This window comes from Paralichthys olivaceus, chromosome 5 (assembly GCF_024713975.1).
Source record: "Paralichthys olivaceus isolate ysfri-2021 chromosome 5, ASM2471397v2, whole genome shotgun sequence".
Taxonomy (NCBI): Eukaryota; Metazoa; Chordata; class Actinopteri; order Pleuronectiformes; family Paralichthyidae; genus Paralichthys; species Paralichthys olivaceus.
Window position 1 is genome coordinate 23,464,665 of NC_091097.1, and position 20,837 is coordinate 23,485,501.

A 20,837-nucleotide genomic window follows, 5' to 3' on the forward strand; every position below is an offset into this window, starting at 1 on the left:
TCACCGCCGTTGTCACCGCCGTTGTCACCGCCATTGTCACCGTCCCCACTGCCTTCTCCATCTCTGCTGCTGTCTCCTTCACCGCTGCCAACTCTGTCACCGCAGCTCCCTCCGTCTTTCTTTACTTCATTCACACATCTTTCATTCCAGTGTGTCTCTTGAATTCACATTATGTCGTACTCACTCATTCCGTATATGTCTTGTCTTTTCCATTTGTTGTTGAGCCCTCTTGCATTTAGTGTTAGGATTGTTATCATTAGTAGTGATATGTTCATTTATTTTTGTTTTTGCTTTTCTTATTTTGCCTCTGGTACCTCTGAGGATTCTGTCTTTTCCTTATTTGCATGATTTTGGATACTAAGTCCATGTCCATGTCTGAGTCGTTTGTTTTCTGGCTCTCAGCTTCATCTTCTTTCTTTTTGGTATGGGCTCTCCTTCCTCCGCTCGTTCCGTCTTCAGTTGCCGCAGCTGCTGTCACCGTCGCCTTTTCCTTCTCCTTCACCGCTGTTGTCTCCGTCACTGTCAAGTCCTCCTCTTGTTCAACATCCAAAGGACACAAGGACAACTCAAATTTCCAACTCAATCACTTTATTTTTCTTTGTCAGTTGACTGGTCTGTTCATGATTAGGTTGTAAACCTATAAAAGAGAGAAACAAAAGTTGACATTTTTAAACATTAAACAGTTTAAAATAATTTACTACTTAAGCTTTTAAATGGAATAAAGAAAAATCTAATTTCATGAATTTTCCATTTTTAGTAAAGTTTTAACATTTAACATAATTTTAACACCTTTAACCTTGTATTATCCTCTTGTGTCTTGTACTTTAACATTTTCAAACTCAAAATGAAATATTTCTTAGTGCAAACTCATTCAACACAAAATCAATGACTTCAATGCTGCAATTTGTTCCTTAACTAATCTACACAGCAGTTAAACATAAACTTGAACATATCAAGCAGCATTGCAAAAATCATGAAAGTAAATAAAACATTTCACCGACCATTGGCGTCTTTAGACTGAACCGATGAGTGAAGTTGGAGCTTCTTCTCTCTGAAGTTTGTTTGTTTGAATGACTGAGAAGTCCATTCCTTCTCAGGTGCTCCAAATCAGTGACAATGATTGATCATGTGACTAGCAGCTGGTTTGCTGCTGCTGCTGCACTCTGGGAAGTGTAGTTCTTTGAGATCCTAATCTGAGATTCAGCTCAACAGTCACCGCTGCTGTCTCCATCACCTCTGCTACCTCCGTCTCCACCACTGACACCATCATCGCTGCTGTCATCTCTGTCTCCTCTGCTGCTCCGTGCTCCCCGTCGCTGTCATCTGAGTCCTCACTCACCACTTCTCCCTTGCTCTTTTCCTCCTCCGCGTCTCCTCCCATTCCCTCGAGTTCCATGGTTTCGTCTTTCCCATCCTTTATTCCATTTTTTTCTTTTATGCTGTCCATTTTGATTTCGCATTCTCTCGCATAGTGCCCCTGAACTCAGCATCTGTGGCACTGGAATTCAGGGCACTCTGTTAGGATGTTTCCTGGCTGCAAACACATTCTGCAGACCTTAGTTTGTTTATCATGCATAACTTTTTTTTTTTAAACTTTGTTTATTGGTTTTTGCAGATGTATACAACTGTATTAAAACATTTACTAGGAGTTAAGTATACATTCTTTCTTTTTAGACAACAAAAAAAAGAAAGTGGTCATTGAAATATTATTGCATACCCGAACAACTTATAAAATAATAATATTAATAATAATATCATAATAATAGGGCAGATTTCCAATGAATTACAATTAATCTTCTGGCTAGCAAGGTAGCAAAAGCAAGTACATCCTTTTTGGACTTAGAATGGGAAGGGGAAGGGGGGGCAACCCCAAACACTGCACTCAGAGAATTTGGTTTTATTTTTTCCCCAACTTCTACTACTTAAAAATCTCAACCCAAAAATTATGTAGAGATGGACAATGCCAGCAGGTGTATAAGGTTTGCAGGAGACTGCTGACACCTATCACAAGTTGGAGTTACACCATCATAAATTTTAGCCAGTTGAGCCTTAGTGTAATAGGTAAAGTGTACAACTTTACACTTATTAATACTGTGTCTAGCGCGAATAGAGGATTTATGTACCCGTCTCAAAATCTCTGTCCAGACTTTCTCTGATATCACCATACCCAGGTCCTCCTCCCAGAGTGACTTTAAGCCTAGGGGCTCTGAACATAAAATATTAATTTGATTATAGATATATGAGATAGAGCCTTTAAGAGTAGGAATTGGCGTCAGGAAGCCATCCAAAGCAGAATCAGAGGGTAAATTAGGAAAGCTAGGGAATGTATCCTGAACCAAACTGCGGACTTGTAAATATCTGCTAATATGTGCTGCTTAGGAAGTGAGAATTTAACTAAAAGTTGCAAGATGCAAAAACATTATATATATATATATATATATATATATATATATATATACATATACAGGTCTTTGAAGTTATGAATACCAAAATTCGTCCACCTTAAGAAAACACTATAAAGGAAGGAGGAAAAGCTTGATTAGCCGCTAGTGGTGCATAAATAGAGTATGTCTGTAGGCCAAAGTGGCGCTTAAACTGGACCCAAATCCTAAGTGAGGTCTTAACAATCACATTCTTGGTGTAGGGAAAAATGGAGGAGTGGATAGGGAAGTAAACTAGGGCTTTCAAGGTCACTGGTTTTGCTGAACTTGCCTCCATAACCAGCCATGCTGGGGGAGGATCTAAAGCCTCATATTGAAGCCAGTGCTTGAGAATCCTGATATTGGTGGCCCAATAATAGAACCTAAAATTTGGCAGGGCCAGCCCTCCCAGTGGCTTTGGCCTTTGCAAATATTGTTTGCAGCCTAGGAAACTTCTGATTCCAGATAAATTCAGAGATCAGGCTATCTAGTTTACGAAAAAAAGACTGAGGGAGGAAGAGTGGTATGCACTGAAACAGGTAGGAGAGTCTTGGGAGTACATTCATTTTAACAGAGTTGACACGTGCAATCAAAGACAGATTAAGCAGAGACCATCGTTCAAAGTCTTTCTGGTTTCGGGTCAATAGGGGGGCAAAGTTAGCTTTGTAGAGGTCTTCAGATTTGTGCATAACATGAATACCAAGATATACAAAACTTTATTGAGCAACTTTAAAGGGAAGGTTTTCCAGGGGATACTTCTTAGCAGCGGGGTTAATGGGAAATATCTGACTTTTGTTAAATTTAATTTATATCCAGATATTTGACCAAATGAATGAAGAGTGGCAAGAGCAGCGGGAACTGAGACAGGCAGGTTGGAAACATATAAAAGTAGGTCATCAGCATAAAGGGAAACTCTCAGCTGAATATAATTTCTAAATATGCCTGTAATAAGGTGGTTGGACCGAAAGGCCTATCGAGAGAGGTTCAATAGTGATTGCGAATAATAGAGGGCTCAAAGGGCAACCCTGTCTAGTAGAGCACGAAAAAGGCGAAAATATTCAGAATGGAAATTATTCGTCCTGATTGAGGCTTGTGGGGCTGAATAAAGCAACTTTATCCATAAAATAAAACTATTCTTAAAACCACATTTCTCCAAGACAGAATATGTAATCCCACTCAACTCTGTCAAATGCCTCTTCGGTATTTAATGATATCACAGTTTCGTGGGTGTCAGAAGAGGAGACATTGTAAAGTACATTGAACAAACGTCTAAGGTTAAGGAAAGAGTGCCTATTCCGAATGAACCCCATTTTGTCCAAGGAAACGATGGAAGGGAGGATGGATTCCAGACGTAATGCTAATAGTTTGGATAACATTTTAAAATCAACATTTAATATGCTTATTGGTGCAGGCTAACGGGGCTTTTCCCATTTTGCAGAGATGATGCAGCTGTATTAAGTTCAGCGATAGTAATTGGCCTCTCTAACTCTTCCGCAGCTGGTTGATCAAGTGAGGGAATGTCCAAACTTTCAAAGAAAATGGCAAAATCAGGAGTGGTATCTTGATCAGATGAATAGAAAGACATAAAGGGGGAGTTTTTCCTCTCCACAGTCGCCTGTGCTTGCTCATTGTGGGAACTGTTAGGTTTCTCTACGTTAATATTGTTTTAAGGTCTTGACCTTTAAATGTAAAGTGCCTTGAGATAATGTAAATTATGAATTAGCGCTATATAAGTAAAATTGAATTGAATTGAATAAAATTCCTTAAACACATTATTAATTTCCATGGGTTCAGTGGTGATACGCAAATTAGTCTGAATTTGTGGGATATGGTGAGATGTAGATGCCTGACGTAATTGGTGTGCTAATAATTTACTGGCCTTATCTCCATGCTCATAGAACTGGGAACATAGAAGTTCAGGTAGCGTACAACCTGTCAAGTTCAGATATGCGTTGCGTCAGCTAAGTTAATTTCTCCCTCCTCAGTTTCTTCTCATATCCTTCATAGGAGATTATCTCCCCCCTGATGTATACCTTTAAGGCCTCCCAAAGTACTGAGGCAGACACATCGGGTGTTTTATTCAAGCTCACAAAGAAGTCAATTTGTTGTGAGACAAAGTTAACAAAATCATCATTTTAAAGAAGGCGTGTATTAAGACGCCATGGCGCACACGTAGAATTAAAGCTAATTAATGCAAATATCCATAGAAATAGGGGCATGAACGGAAATAACAATAGCATCATATTTACAATTAGATACCTATGAGAGAAATCTATTATCAACCAAAAAATAGTCAATGCGGGTGAAAGTGTGATGGACATGAGAGAAAAATGAATATTCCTTCCTTCTTAGAAGGGTTACAATAGCGCCAAACATGGCCCATTAAAACTTGTGAATCTAATGTCACACCCACTGGATGATGTTGTTATGTGTCTTTTTGTGATTTAATATTTATTTTCTTTGGATGTGTGAGTCTTATCTCAGACAGTAGTTTGAGACAAAGACGTGATATGTATATAAAATGTAATTTTGTACATAAAATGTATGCAAATTATGTATTTTTGATAATAAAAGGAAAAAAATACAAATAAACACGCCCAACCTCATCCGATCTCGGAAGCTAAGCAGGGTCGGACCTGGTTAGTACTTGGATGGGAGACCGCCTGGGAATACCAGGTGCTGTAAGCTTTTTAGACTTTTCTTTGCAAAGAGCAGTGGGCGCTGTTGCTTACTCCTCTCTGAGCTGCTCTCACTGTAACTAATAAACTCTCATCACTAGTTCATTCTGTTTCCTCCTCCTCTCTGAGCTGCTCTCACTGTAACTAATAAACTCTCATCACTAGTTCATTCTGTTTCCTCCTCCTCTCTGAGCTGCTCTCACTGTAACTAATAAACTCTCATCACTAGTTATCAGGACCTGATCAGTACATGAAGTTACTTAGTGTTTGTTTGATTCCAGAGTTTATTAAACTCATTTAAACATCATGAAAAATGACTCGTCAACATGTTGTGCTCAGTACAACATGAGAGGAGACGCTCACAGTCAGGACCAGGTGATAAAATGACCGGAGCGACACGCAGACATGATCAGACACCATGGATTTATAATAATAACTTAACACATTATCTTAAATCTGTTACTAAAAGATGAACTATGAACTTGTTTTTAAGTGTGAACTGACTCAACACTGCAAACAGCAGCTACTGCACAACAGTCAGCACTGACAGGCAGAAGTAGTAGAACTGGATCATCACACTCCTGTGACCAATCCTGCTCAAGACTGAGGTTAGGACTGCCCTTACTCATTTGCATATGACACAGAAATACAGAAATAAATAAATGTATAAATAAATAAATGTGGAAATAAAATTAAGACATGTATTTATTTATTTCCACATTTATTTATTTCTAAATTTATTTATTTCCACATTTATTTATTTCCACATTTATTTATTTCCACATTTATTTATTTATTCCCACATTTATTTATTTATTCCCACATTTATTTATGCATTTATTTCCACATTTATTTCTACATTTATTTATTTATACTTAAGTCATTTCTCGTCCTCCATACATGTGAGGTCTGGGGGCGAGGGAGGTGGTGAATTTTAAGGGGAGAGAGAAAGTGACAGTGTGGTGGTCAGACACAGTGAGTGGGGTAACAGAGAGTGCCGAGGTACTACAGGACCTTGTGAAGACAAGATCGAATTGATTCCCGGCCCGGTGGGTCAATGAATTCAGAGGAGCGCAGCTTCTCTGGGGGGATGTTGAAATCACCCAGGACAACGAGCGGTGTGCCATCGTCAGGGGAGCATCTCAGGAGGGCATCCATCTCATCAAAAAGTCACAGAGAGGACCAGGAGGGCGATAGATCACCACAATGTTGAGTTTGAAAGGAAGTGTGACAGAGACAGCATGGAATTCAAAAGCAGATCTGGGAAGGTGGTCCAGGGGAAGGACCTGGTAGGACCACATGGGGGAGAGGAGGAGACCAGTTCCTCCTCCTCGATCTGTTTGTCTCAGGGGGTGTGAAAAGGAGCAGGCAGATGAGAGGGCAGCTGGAGTGATCAAGGTCTCAGTTAGGGCCAGGAAGTGGAGAGTCTGCAGGGAAGCATAGTAACATAATTAACAGATATTTATGTAAATGTCTCTCCCCGTCAGGGAATCGAACCCCGGTCTTCCGCGCCCGGGCCGCGTATAGTAAGCCTTAACTCTCTTAACTTTCACCATTCATTCTCTATGGTAGTTTCTTAACACTACAGATGTAATATATTTTTGGCCACTTGTGTACCAAGTGTATTTTATTGGTGCTGTTTCCCTGTTTTCACACCTGTGTATTCAAAGAAGAGCATCAGCGGCAACAGTAAAGTACAGTATCAAGTTTTTTTTTAGACGTTATCATCAAGTTTGATCAACACAACTCAATTGTAAGTCAAGCTATTTTCTTCAAGTTGTCATTCCATGTTTCTCAGTGGTATTGGTGGAGGTGTCTTAGTACAGTGGTGTTACATACTGTATGTGGGTTTTTACATCCTGACCTCTTACAGTCTGTACATATCTGGAGGCCTTTTTAGTCTCTCACTGACACTTATCCAGAACCTTTCACTCTTTTCTCTAGATTCACAACTTTTCTTACTGTGTTTTACTGAAGCTGTTAATTGTTTATACCATCATTGTGTGAATTCTTTGCATGAAAGATTTAGGTGGAAATATTTCTGTTTCTTTTGGCAGTGATAGAATATAAGTTATTAAACTGTAATGACTTGTATTGCTGATAGATGGATGGATGTGTGTTTTTACTGTAGTTTTTTGTGCTTGTGTTTTTTAGCACCTCTGCAAACTCCTGTGCCCCAGCCCAGGCAGGCATCAGCCTCTGTCCCAGGCTACGATCAGGATGTTGCGCGGTGGAACTGCTCCCACCAGCAGAAAATATGGATGAAGTGTGAGATGGAGGCGTTAGGTCTATGGTCAGGATCGCGTCCAGTACGTCACCTGATGAACATGCTGTCCCTGTGGCGTTATCCACCTCAGCCTGAGCTCATAGACACCATCTCTGAACTGCCCTCACCACATTACTTCCATATTCATCCATTTTTCATTTGGAAGCCAGAGCATGCAATCATGGACAGGGTGAGGAACAACTACAACTTGCCTTGCCTTCATGGTTGTACTAAACCACTGGTAGTTTCTAGTGGCATTGGAAGGCCAAGGGTCATAGTAGGCATCACTGGCCAGTACTACATTTTAGCTTCACGACTCACTTGTAAGGTTTGTAAGAAGTACTGGCACGCGGATAAGCCCCAATGGCTGGAGATGTTACCACAGCGCATCAGCAGCATTGTGCCAGCATTCCTGACATTTAAAAAAGCCATCTGTAAATCTGTCATGGATGAGCTCAGACACAGTGGCAGATCAGCGGACGATATGAGCAAGCAGCTGACAGAGGTGCTTCACCTTAAATATGAAAGAGCTCATTTGGCCTACCTCTTGAGTGTAAAGAACATTAGGGATGGTGAGGCAGGGGTCTATGGTCAGAAAACCATCACTGGGCTTCTTAGACAGGTGGACACTCCTGCTCAGTTTGGAGATTATGCGGATGGCGATGGCTGGTGTGGTGTGTCAATTTCCTCACACTATCTGGTCGACTGCGTGGTGCAGGAGTATAGGAGACAGGGACACCTTCTCACCCTTCTGCTGCAAGGGACTTTTGGACGGGCTTTAAGGGCAGATCACACCCGCAAGGTGGCAAGGAAGGTGGTGTTGTCATCAGGCACCATGTCCTCCTATTCCATCATGAATGAGAACTGGATGATCCTGAGCTAGGTAATGCTGCAGTCTGAGTGTGACCGGTCCCTGAATCCATTGTACGAGGGTCTGGATCGACGCTACACTGCAGCAGGAGTGGAGAAGGCAAACTACCAGTGGGTGGACAGGTAAACAGGAGCGGTTCATATTGTCAGCAAAATATTACATTTCTATATTTAAAGTATATTTCGGTGTTAGGATGATACATTTTTCAAATTTGCTCAAATTTCAAATTCAGGTTTAACTGTTTCACTGACACATTTTTTTCTGCAAGAAAAACATTCACAGTCATTCTTTTAAGTTGTATAACATTTCTTTTTAATGTGTCAGGGACTGCTGTGCACCATTCAAGATCCTGGACCCGCGTCTCCATGAACACCTCCTATGGGACAGCTGGAGGACCATGGCAGCAATAGAGGCAGAGGCAACATCTGGGAACCTGGCAAACAGCTGTGCATCAAGACACAAGTTTAACAAAGACATAACAATTAAGTTAGACGGTTTTCAATGCATGCGCCGTTTTTCCAGGGAGTGCGTGTCAGAGCATCATCCTTTGTACAGTTCCTTCTGCCAGTTTCTCTCAGCTGCATTCTTTGTTGTGGATCAGAGGGACATGGAAAAGTTGAAGGAGGCATACACGGCATGTGGAATCTCTCCTGCTAATCCCACCAAGCAGCATGTGAGAGAGCACTGCAGGACGAAGGGGCCACAGCCGAGAGAACTGCTGCGAAGAGTAGAAGATGTTCTGCATCATTTCCACTCAATGAAAGATGTCAACGATGTACTTCTCTTTAAGCCCTCCATGTTAAAGGCATGGAAGATTCAGCGTGTCCACATATTGAGAGGCTGTCTGAGCGACCCTGAGGTGGAGGATGGAATCCTCTACAGGTACGGTGGAAGCTTGCAGCTCAACTATAACAAAAGCAAAAAAGCTGCCGTACCTGTTTGGATCCCTGTGAGAGGCACTTCTCAGCAGGAGGGCTTCCACGCACACCAAGCCCGGTGGGTCACGGGAACTCGGGTTTCAAATGAACTTTTCCAGGCTCAGGCCATGACCGGGGTGGTGCGCTGGAACTTCCAGAGGTTTGTGGACCTAAAACAGCCGAGTGTACAACTTCCAGCTGCGTTCGACCCACTGCTCATTGCACAGCTGAACTTAGCCTCTGTGAGTGTCACAGGAAGGGCAAAATATCCCACGCTACTCCTCTCAAGCGAGGACACTGGGGAGAGGTTTGGACTGGAGTATGTGGAGCCTGGCTGCTGCCCTGTTGCCTTGGACTGGGACATGGACAAAGAGCATCACACCAGCTCAATTCCTGTTGCCATGGAGATACAGCCATCCATCCAGCTTGAGATGGACCACAGTCCTGCTGCTGAGATTGGCACAGACCCTCAGGTAATCCAGATTGGTCACTAACAGTGAATCATGAACTGACTCACTGACTGACTCACTGAATCATAAACCATTATGCTAAATACTGTATTTATTTCAGGAACTCAGTGGCAGTGCTCAGGACCCCCCGATTGGAGCAGTGCCAATTCTGTCCTCACAGCCGTGCACGGAAGCAGGTGTCCAGACCAGGGAACAGACGGGTGTTAAAGCAGAAAGTCAATCTTCGATGGATACAGGTAATTCAAATTACTCATCTGCGATGCCTCATATCCCACTTTGTTTCACAGATTTCATTTAATGATGCAGTTGCATAACAATTTTATTTAATAAGAGTTAAGAAATGAGACCGTGAGAGCGAGTTAGAAATTTAGTTTTCTCATCAGGAATCATTTTTTGAGATTAACATTGGAGTCAATGGGGAAGTCAGAGGGCTGTGCTCTAGCGCCAGTCTTCAAACAAATGTCTCTTACTCAAAAACTATAAGTCCTATCTGTGAAATGAAAACACCGTGAGAATCCCAACACTTCCCCGAACGTACAGATCTATTTTATTGGTGAGAGTTCAGAAATGAGGCCGTGGGAGCAAGTTAGAATTTTTTTTTAGTTTTTCTCCTTTCTGAAAATTATAATAATTATAACTTCAAAAATGAACATGGGAGTCAATGGAGAAATGAAAACAGATGTAAAAATCATGTCTGTCGGACTCCGTTTGTGGCTAGGAGAAGTGTTTAAACACAAAAAAAGTGGCTGAAAAACAGCAGTTTTTGGCTTCTCGCTCTTTTGAGAGAGCGAGCTTGAGTCACATTCGTCGATTTCAGCAAGGCACCCATAATAACTGCAATCACTTGACCTTGGTAGCACATAGACACCATCTGTGTTAGAGAGATTATCAACCCAAACAAATGATGATGGGAACATTTTGTGTTTGCTCAAGCACTGCTGCTGCACCACGTATAAAACACATAAAAACTTCAATCTGTGTCTTTCTTCACTTTTATGACTTTTGTGAAGCAAACAAAAACTGTTCAAAAATCAGTTTGTTTCAATAATTGTTTTTGAAGCAAGACAATATTTAACAAATACAATACATTTGGAGACAGTTGTGTATTTTGACTCTTCTCCATTTGACTGAGCACCGGAGCATTTCTACAATCTCTTATCACATTCAGAAGAACAGCAATATATTTGTCTTTACATATGTAACTCAGCGGGCAGCACAGTCAAGCAGCAGTTAGCACTGTGACAGCAGGAAGGTTCCTAGTTCTAATCCCAATTTGGCCTTGGCCATTCTGTGTAGAGGCAACATGTCCTCCTCATGTCTGTGTGGGAGATGGAAAGTAGAGGTTAATTAGAGACACTTATTGTTTGTTACCCTGCTGGCAAACTGTTCAAGATGTACCCTGCCTCTAATGTCAACTGGGAATGGCTACCCTGAAGGATTAGCAATATAGATATTGGATGGACAAATAAACCAACCATTCTTAACCCCTTTTTCTGATGTATCATATAAGTGAGGCTTTCTCTGTAGTATCTGGCATCATGAGTTGTCCACGTTGGTTATTCACTCATAAGGTAAGCATTTGAACATTGACTATGAAAATTGATTATAAACAGGTTGTTTTAAATGGATTAAAAAAGTAACACACCAGCCAAAATTAAAATATAATCTGCTATGTGTGACCAACTCCTTATTAATTTCTGGATGGTCCGTCACATTATTGGAAATAGTATTAGTTATAGGTGATGAAGATAACTTGAGCGTTAAGTTTGCTCATTTTTAAAATGATCTTAGTCCTTTTAATTGGATTTTTCAACCCATTAACATTTAACGACACTAACAATATGCTGTTCATTAATAGCTTTGGAAAATGGCGTTATACTCTTCCTTCGGACCCTTATTGCAGTCATGAGAACAAACAACAGCCCAAAGAACATTGAGCAACTCAGCAATAAAAAAAAAAATCTAACTAAGAATACAACAGTAGGCACTTGCCCCCCACGTTTCCCCCGTGGGTTGAGGGGAAATTCCCATGAAATATGGGGCCCCCTCCTTAGTGAGGTCCATTCTCTTTGCAGGGACTGGAGAAAATGCTCTGCCTTTTGGGTGAGGATAAATCCATATTTAGGCGAAAAAAATGGATGCGACTAAAGAGGAGATGGAGAGCCAGTCATCGGCAGCGATCACTTAAATAATGTTGACATTATGGCTTCATTGAACTAAAATTAATTTAACATCCATCGATGTGCTTCTTCAGGTTGGACGGGGAGTTATTGAATGCCAATATTTCAGTCACTCTCGGTAGGCATAGCAGGCACTTAATCCGGTAGGAAGAATCTTTCACTCCAACGTACGAAAATATTGCTTGCAAATACGGCAAGTTCACCAAGTTCGCCACTTTAGTCGAGATGCTCGTCATCTGCTACCGGAGCGCTAACATTTGCAGCAGAGCCGGTAGCAAGTGCTTCCTTGATGGCATCAATAATGTGACATGCCCGGACAAGCAGGACTTCTCCTTCTTCGTGCTTAGCGGTTGACATGAAAACAAATGTTGACGGCATTACGTCATCAACACAAATTTCTTCTGATTTTAATTTGTAGTAATGAGTAACGAAGATGGTTAGGAGAAATGTATTGGAGTAAAAGTACACATTTTACTTGGGAAATGTAGTGGAGTAAAAGTGAAAGTTGTCAGAAAAAGAAAATAAAAAAACAAAGTGCAGATATGTTAAATTTCTACTTAAGTACAGTAACGAAGTATTTGTACTTTGTTACATTACAACACTGGGTAAGGTCAGCTCAGGTGCTGTTGGATGGGAACTGCTGACTTCTTCCAACGCTGTGGTTTTCTCAACCCCAGAGCGTGGCGGATTCTCTTCCAGAGTGAAGTCTTCTTTAGGTTCTCAGAGAGAACACTGGAGAGAGAGTTCTCCTCAGTGACATCATCTTTACTCTCTCCATTGAGCTCCCTACTGGAAACATCAGCTTCATGACAGTGGCAGACCTCATGACAAGAAGCTTTGAGCTTCATCAGCTCTTCTTGGAGAACCTTCTTCTCCTGGAGCTAAGTGTTGAACTTCTCCTGGTTGGAGTTATAGATTTTGAGTTAGAAGCATTTGTTTGAGGGGTGGTCTGAATAATAGAATGTTACCAGCAAACATATAATGAGCCTTTATTTTGAAAATAAAAATAAACAACCCTCCCTCATTGTAATAGAATGTCACCAGGAAGTCTGTACAAAGCCTGGTTTTTCTAAATAGACCCCCCAGATGGTTACAGGACGTTCCCAGGGAGCCGGAAAAAGAGTGGATTTTCAAAATAAAACTCCCAAATAGTTACAGGATGTTCCTAGGAAGATTTTAAAAAGCTAGATTTTCAAAATAAACCCCCCAAATAGTTACAGAATATTCCGAGGAAGCCTAAAAGATGCTAGATTTTCAAAATAAAACCCCAAGATGGTTAAAGGATGTTCCCAGGGAGTCGGAAAAAAAGTGGATTTTCAAAATAAAACCCCCAAATAGTTACAGAATGTTCCCAGGAAGCCTGAAAGATGCTGGATTTTCAAAATAAAAAGCCCAAATAGTTACTGAATGTTTCCAGGAAGCCTAAAAGATGCTGGTATTTCAAAATAAAAGTCCTGGATGATGACAAGACCTTACCAGGAAGCCCGAAGGAGTCTGGATTTTCTAAATAAAATCCACAAATAGTTATAGGATGTTCCCAGGAAGCCTGAAAGAGGCTGAATTTGTAAGATTAAATGCCATGGATGGTGATAGGAGTTTCTTTCTGTCTCTCTGAAATTGGTCAAGTCACTCTGTCACCGACCTGGATCATGCATGATTATAAAATCAAGCAGCTTTTGGAAATGTCTTTCGCTCTCTCTCTCTCTCTCTCTCTCTCTCTCTCTCTTAAACATAATGTCTCTCTGAAATTGGATTTCATGTGAACTTGGAACTTGGATAATATGTGTCTCTGTGCGGAGGAGTGGCGTCCAAAAGGCACCTATTCAAAATGTCTCGGCAGGAGAGATTTTCTAGTTGTTTGTTACCCTGCTGGCAAACTGTTCAAGATGTACCCTGCCTCTAATGTCAACTGGGAATGGCAACCCTGAAGGTTTAGCAATATAGACATTGGATGGACAAATAAACCAACCATTCTAAACCCCTTTTTCTGATGTATCATATAAGTGAGGCTTTCTCTGTAGTATCTGGCAGCATGAGTTGTCCACGTTGTGTCTGCTATGTCCCTTCCTGGTATGCTGTAAGCCTGTGTGTTTCCCACCACCGTACCTATTACTGTCTTTATTCTATTTGCTAACACCCTGGCTAATATTTTATAATCCCCATTAAGCATGCTTAATGGCCTATAGTGTTCTATAATTTTTCATTTTTTCTACAACTTCTTTCCAGGTTTTATTATTTGTTTGGTTTTCATCTTTGCCATGTAGAATTCAGTTGGTAGACCATCCAACCCTGGACTTTTATTTTTACTTAGGCGTTTAATTTCAGTATTTATTTCTTCTACTGATTGTTTTCTTGAGAAAATGTTGCTACCTTTGTTAAACACATTAGAAATGTCTATTAAATTTGTTTGGGTCATGACATTTTTCAGAATCTTTCTGCTGACATCATTTCTGAACACATTATTTTTTGATATGTCAGTGCTACATTTAAATCACCCATCAGTAGGCTACAGTTCTTTCATTGCACCATTTTTCAAGTTCTTTAAAAAATATCTTTCTTTCACATTCTGCATTTGAAGCATACACATTTATTAATCTATATCTATCGTTCATTGGAGACACATGGAGTTATGAAGAATACACACACGTGGCCAGCTCCACGCAAAGTGCCTTTGTATGACGCTGGTGATCATTTACAATGCGCACACACCAAACACCTGTCACATGAAAACATGCCTCACATGAACAACAAGGTGAAAGCTCGCACGGTGTTTGTGTGAGTAGAGTTGATGATCGTGCTTTTGTTGGATGTGTTTAGCTTCATGTGTCCTACGACTCTCGCTGCTGGTTAAAGTCAGCCGACGTGATCTTAAAAGATGTGCTCGATGTTCTCGACCATGAGGTTCAGTCCTCGGAGAATGAAAACAACCCAAACGCTCATCAGAACACGGTGTTTGTTTTTCGTAGTTTCTGTATTGCGAGTGTTGTTTATCTGTGTGTCATCCACAGATGATCTGTCTGAACTGTGTTGAGTGTGAACATGACACGTGTGACGAGGCAAATTTGGAAAACGAACTAAACGTCTTCATTGTCGAACAAAGTGTTGTGTATTTCTTCTCTTCTGTAAGAGGACTACGTGCTTTGAAGTTTCACCAACAATGTGGTCTAGCAGGCAATTGAGGACGTTTCAGGAAACATCATTCAAAATAAAAGTGCTATTTCGTGTCAGGATCGTCTTCAGACAAAACCACTTAGTTGTGGGGCTAAATATAAATGTGAGTAAAATCCCACCATGGGAGTAGATATACGCTGTACTCCACATAAAAACGTCTCACTTAAAGGTGGTGACGCTACCCACTATGCCACTGATCTGGCTGAGGAGCATTATCACCTTTATGTTCTGATGACTGTGAAGTCTGCGAACCACTCACCATGTGTTATTGTTTCAGTGAAAACGCCCAGGTAAACTTGTGACACTCACAACTTAACTGTACACTCGGCATTATCGTTCATACATCACACATTTGGACCCTGCTGCTGTGTTTACCACCCAAGAGGCTTCTTTAGTTCTAACAGTCTTGTGGGAGGTTTTGGGTATTTTACCACTCTAGGATCTTCACCTATCCTCAGAGTTGTTGTGTTAAACATGCAGGTTGTTTAACCTCCCACCAACCAGTGGAGTGTTGGAGCTTCTTGAGTACAGGTGTGAATAGCTGATGATACGTGTAAGCCCTTGACCCACCCTGCTATGGTGTGACGCATTAGGGTCACAAGCAATCTCAGGATAGGCAAAGGGCCACAGAGGTGAAATAGCTGAATTCTCCCACTACTATGTTAGAACCTAAAGGAGGATCTAGAAAGAGAAGTGACCTGTTTTCAAGAAACCAAAGCAAGCCTATGCACACATGTGTGCAGAGGCATACTGAGATGATTCTGATACTGAGATGTTTTACGTTGAGGTACAAGAGAGTGGATGTCACCCACAAAGAGTAACTGACAGTTCAATAGTGCAAAGCGAGCGCTCTACCATTTGAGCTAATTCTCCTTGGTAAACAGGTCTTCTGTGGTATATCATGGATCGATGCCCACATTCTCCAGAAAAGTCTCAATATCTTAATTTTACTCTGGTAGAGCAAGTTTGGAAATTCCGTTTGTACAAGACAGTGGATTTATTTGCAATGAGATTTTGCTCCCCTCAGAAAACTGATTTGAGTTTATGGTGGAGTATAGTCTGAGTTGAGGCAGATGACCGCCCACATTGAGTCTGGTTCTAGAGGTTTCTCTCTGTTAATGAGGGACTTTTTCCTCCACAGTCTCCAAAGTGCTGCTCATTGTGGGAACTGTTGGGTTTCTCTATATTTTGATTTTAAGGTCCTGACCTTCTATGTAAAGTGCCTTGAGATAATGTATATTATGATTTGGCGCTATACAAATAAATTGAATTGAATTGAATTATACTAACGAGGATTGGTGCATTACCAAAATCAACCATATGGAGACTAGGGTGGCGCTGTTCTGTTAAAGATAAGTCATTGGTTGTGTTGTCTTTGTACAGTGACCACCATGAATGTTGTAATAGTGGTTCCTCGATAACAACAATTTCCTAACACTCATGCAGTTTTGAATCTCTCCTCTGAAATCTCAAAGGACTCCTAGTAGCAAATTCTTGGCAATGAGATTTGGCTCCCCTCAGAAAACCGCTTGGTGGTTGTGGTGTATTTACCAGTGTCAGGCCCTGGGGATTCACTGTTTATCAGTTTTCTTAACACGTGAAAGGTCCTCAGCTCAAAACTGGGCAGAAAAAACTTCTTCTGTCTCAATTCTTTTCCAACACAGTCAGGTCAGAATCGTCCGGCAGAAAATGGTTGTGAGTTAGTCTTTTGAAAAAACACTGGCTCCGAGGATGGCTGCCGTGTCTCGAGCTCCTCACCAACTTTCTAGTGTCATTATGTTTTACTTTTTCTGTCTATTTTTTACTTTTTTTGCAGCATTCAAACCGCCCAAGCGAGCCCTATCATTCAATATGATAGAGAACAACTTTTACTCATCAGGTCGCTGGCAAACAGCAAAAAACCACCACGACCAGCAAACAACAATAATGGCGAGTATCCGTGGTTACCTGTTGACGCTTTACCTGCGTGGCGCAGGAGACAAAGACAGCGAGGATCCTAGGCGAGGGTCCTAGTCAGGCTGAGGAAACACGAAAACCGTTCTCCTCTACCGAGCTTACTTCTGGCAAATGTCCAATCCCTGGATAATAAGCTGGATGAACTCCGAAGCAGGATGGCGTTTCAACGGGACATTAAGAACTGTAACGTTATGGTTTTCACGGAGACTTGGCTTGACCCCTCAATCCAGGACGCCGCCATTGTCCCGCACGGCTTCTCCATTCATCGCCAGGACCGGACAATAAACTCAGGGAAGAGTAAGGGAGGGGGTGTCTGCTTTATGATTAACAACAACTGGTGCTCAGGTGTGGAGATCATTTCTTCGGACTGTTCTCCCAGCTTAGAGCACATCATGATCAGATGCCGGCCTTTTTACCTGCAGAGGGAGTTTACATCTGTAGTTCTAACAGCAGTGTATGTGCCGGCGCACGCTGACAACAACACAGCGCTGGAGGAGCTGTATGGAGTTATCGAAAGGACAGAGACTTCAAGGCCGGAGGCTGCCTTTATTGTGGCCGGGGATTTTAACAGCACCAACATGAAGAAAGTCCTGCCGAAATACTATCAACACGTCAGCTGCCCCACGCGTGGTGGAAATACACTGGATGATATTCCAAGAATAAAGTTTCAAATGGTTTTCATTGTCTGTTACACAAATAAACTAATTCCAGAAGGACATGTTGACATTTCAATCACTCTACTCAACTTTCGAAACACCATGCAGGTGTGGATTCAGGTTTTTTATTTATTTCACTTTCACAGCAAATTCTCAACATTTTATGTAAAGAAAAATTTTCCTGAATAACATCGATATCTTTGCTTTTCTGTTCCTGCTGCACATACAGTATAAAGTAGCGTGAGCTTAACTTAGCAACACCACGAAAAAATGTTACGGTAAGGTTATAAAGTTAATGCTATTTCCATGGGACATGAATGAAAGAACGAATGTACTAGATGAATGAATGAAATAATTAATAACAACGTAATAACAAGATGGGGACACTAGTCAACGCCAGGAATGAAAGAAAAATGTTCCTCCCCGTCGGGGAATCGAACCCCGGTCTTCCGCGCCCGGGCCGCGTATAGTAAGCCTTAACTCTCTTAACTTTCCCCATTCATTCTCTATGGTAGTGCTTAACACTACGGATGTCATATATTTTTGGCCACTGAGTGTAATTTGGGGGCGCTGTTTCCCCGTTTCGACAGCGGAACCGGAAACCCTGCTCCTTAACTCTTAACGCTACGGATGTAATATATTTTTGGCCACTGAGTGTAATTTGGGGGCGCTGTTTCCCCGTTTTCGACAGCGGAACCGGAAATCCCTGCTCCTTAACTTTTCTCATTCATTCTCTATGGTAGTCTCTTAACGCTACGGATGTAATATATTTTTGGCCACTGAGTGTAATTTGGGGGCGCTGTTTCCCCGTTTTCACACCTGTGTATTCAAAGAAGAGCATCGGCGGCAACAGTAAAGTACAGTATCAAGTTTTTTTTTAGACGTTATCATCAAGTTTGATCAACACAACTCAATTGTAAGTCAAGCTATTTTCTTCAAGTTGTCATTCCATGTTTCTCAGTGGTATTGGTGGAGGTGTCTTAGTACAGTGGTGTTACATACTGTATGTGGGTTTTTACATCCTGACCTCTTACAGTCTGTACATATCTGGAGGCCTTTTTAGTCTCTCACTGACACTTATCCAGAACCTTTCACTCTTTTCTCTAGATTCACAACTTTTCTTACTGTGTTTTACTGAAGCTGTTAATTGTTTATACCATCATTGTGTGAATTCTTTGCATGAAAGATTTAGGTGGAAATATTTCTGTTTCTTTTGGCAGTGATAGAATATAAGTTATTAAACTGTAATGACTTGTATTGCTGATAGATGGATGGATGTTGACCCAAGTATAAGAATTATTATTTAAAATACCTCAGAATGTATCCTTTGAATTTACATTAGGAGTCTCCTCTCTCGATGCCGGCTACATTTTACACGCACATGTTTTTACAGTAGCCCAAAATGAAAAAAAATAAATCATATTTTGAGTTTTTTAAAGCAAACATAGGTTCTTCTACATGTTTAGAAGAGGAGGCTGAGGTGATGGGTATCCAGCTGCACTTTCTGTGCATGTACATATTTCTTTCAGATTCTTCTCAGATTTCAGATTTTGTCATTACAAAAGTTCAGGTACAGGTAATTCAAATTACTCATCTGCGATGCCTCATATCCCACTTTGTTTCACAGATTTCATTTAATGATGCAGTTGCATAACAATTTTATTCAATTAAAGTTTTTCACAATATGAATCACCTGAATTGTAGCAAAAGAGCAACACTTTCAACGTATTCTTTATTTTTACAGACCTGCCAGGGGTTACGCCTTTACCCGTATCCTCCTCTCCAAGGGCCAAACGCACTGGACCTGTTAAAACAGGTGGCCTCATCCAGGTTCTTGACCACAGTCGGTGGACAGAACCCATGAGGACCGCCATTGATGAACTGCTGATAAAGCACCAGGGAGCTAAAGACATTCTGAGGCGAGTGGATGTGGACTATGCTGCCATGGTGCAGAGGGCGTGCAGGGACCCCAACAGCCTCCTCCATCCCACCACGTGGCAACACATATCAAGATATGTGAAACATGTTGCCAAATTAAAAAACACCAGCTCCTGTCTCAACACCAGCTCAGAGAGGGCATCAGAAACAAGGAAGTTGTGGCACAGTTTGACTACAGGCAGCCAGACAGTCAGTGTGCCCGTCGCAATTTTACCCCCTGCCCCTATCAACCCTCCCCCCGTTGGTCTCACTCAGGATGACACACTTACCAGGGCTGCAGTGGCAAGGATTGTGGCAGTGGTTCTACAGCAGCAGTAACAACAACAACAACAACAACAACAACAACAACAACAACAGCAACAGCAGCAGCAACAACAACAGCAGCAGCCGCAGACGCAGAGGAAATTAACCAGGAACTGCTTAGCCTGTGGCCAGCCAAAGTCCCGCTTCCTTGGCGATGGCTCTTCTGTTCATTTTTACTATCAATCGCCATCTGCTAATTATTTTTACTGCTCCACAAGAGTCTTCAAGATGTATGCCGAGGAAGGGCTCAAAGAATCCAGAATGTCATTCCAAGACTTTGCTGCTTCTACATATTTCCAGCGGGAACTTGATGCTGCCAAGAAGAGGGCTGCAGAGTGCAAAAGGGTCAGAGAGGAAAAAAAGAAGCGCCACAGAGCCTCTGCCATCTGGTCGCCTGTGCAGGTTTTGTCACCAGCCTCTAAAGCAGGGCCCTAACAGCCCTCACATCCACACCTGCTTCCCTGGAGTACAAGGGAAATATATCTACTGCCCCTCCAGAGTTTTCTCTTTCTTCAAGGCACAGGGCATGGTCAAGGAGATGACCTGGAGCGAGTTCCAAGCTTCCCAATGGTTTGAGGCTGAACGAAATAGATGGATGGTGCAAAAAAAATGACAATGACAGTTGTTTATGTTTATGTTTATTTTAATTGTCAATTCTGTATAAAGAATAAAAACTATAAAAGCCAGAACACATTTGACTTTGTGTTTTATTTCAATTTCATTCCAAACTAAGGAATTGATAACTGTTATGTTTAACATTACGCTGCCATTTATATATATTTAGTTTGTGTTTTATTTGTGTTATTATTTTTGTGAGCATGTTAGCCTTGCTTCAGAACTGTATTAAGTATTTAATGAATTAAACAAGTGTACCATAGAATGGAAAGGAGCCCAACAAACAGATGAAATAGAATTAAATACCATTTTAATTGTATAAAGTTCAAAACATTTGATCAAATCAAGAAAACATAAACTATATTTGCTTCTAGTGGGAATCAAACCCACTCCCCT

General features: G+C 41.3%; 1 protein-coding gene across 1 annotated transcript; it reads left to right on the forward strand.

Moving 5' to 3' along the window:
- Positions 1-2,446: 2,446 nt before the first annotated feature.
- LOC138407781 (uncharacterized) lies at positions 2,447-9,892 on the forward strand. The gene is made up of 2 exons (XM_069525285.1): positions 2,447-8,357; positions 8,560-9,892. The coding sequence occupies exons 1-2, from the start codon at positions 8,251-8,253 to the stop codon at positions 9,644-9,646; spliced, it is 1,194 nt and encodes a 397-aa protein (XP_069381386.1). The 5' UTR covers positions 2,447-8,250; the 3' UTR covers positions 9,647-9,892.
- Positions 9,893-20,837: the final 10,945 nt, after the last annotated feature.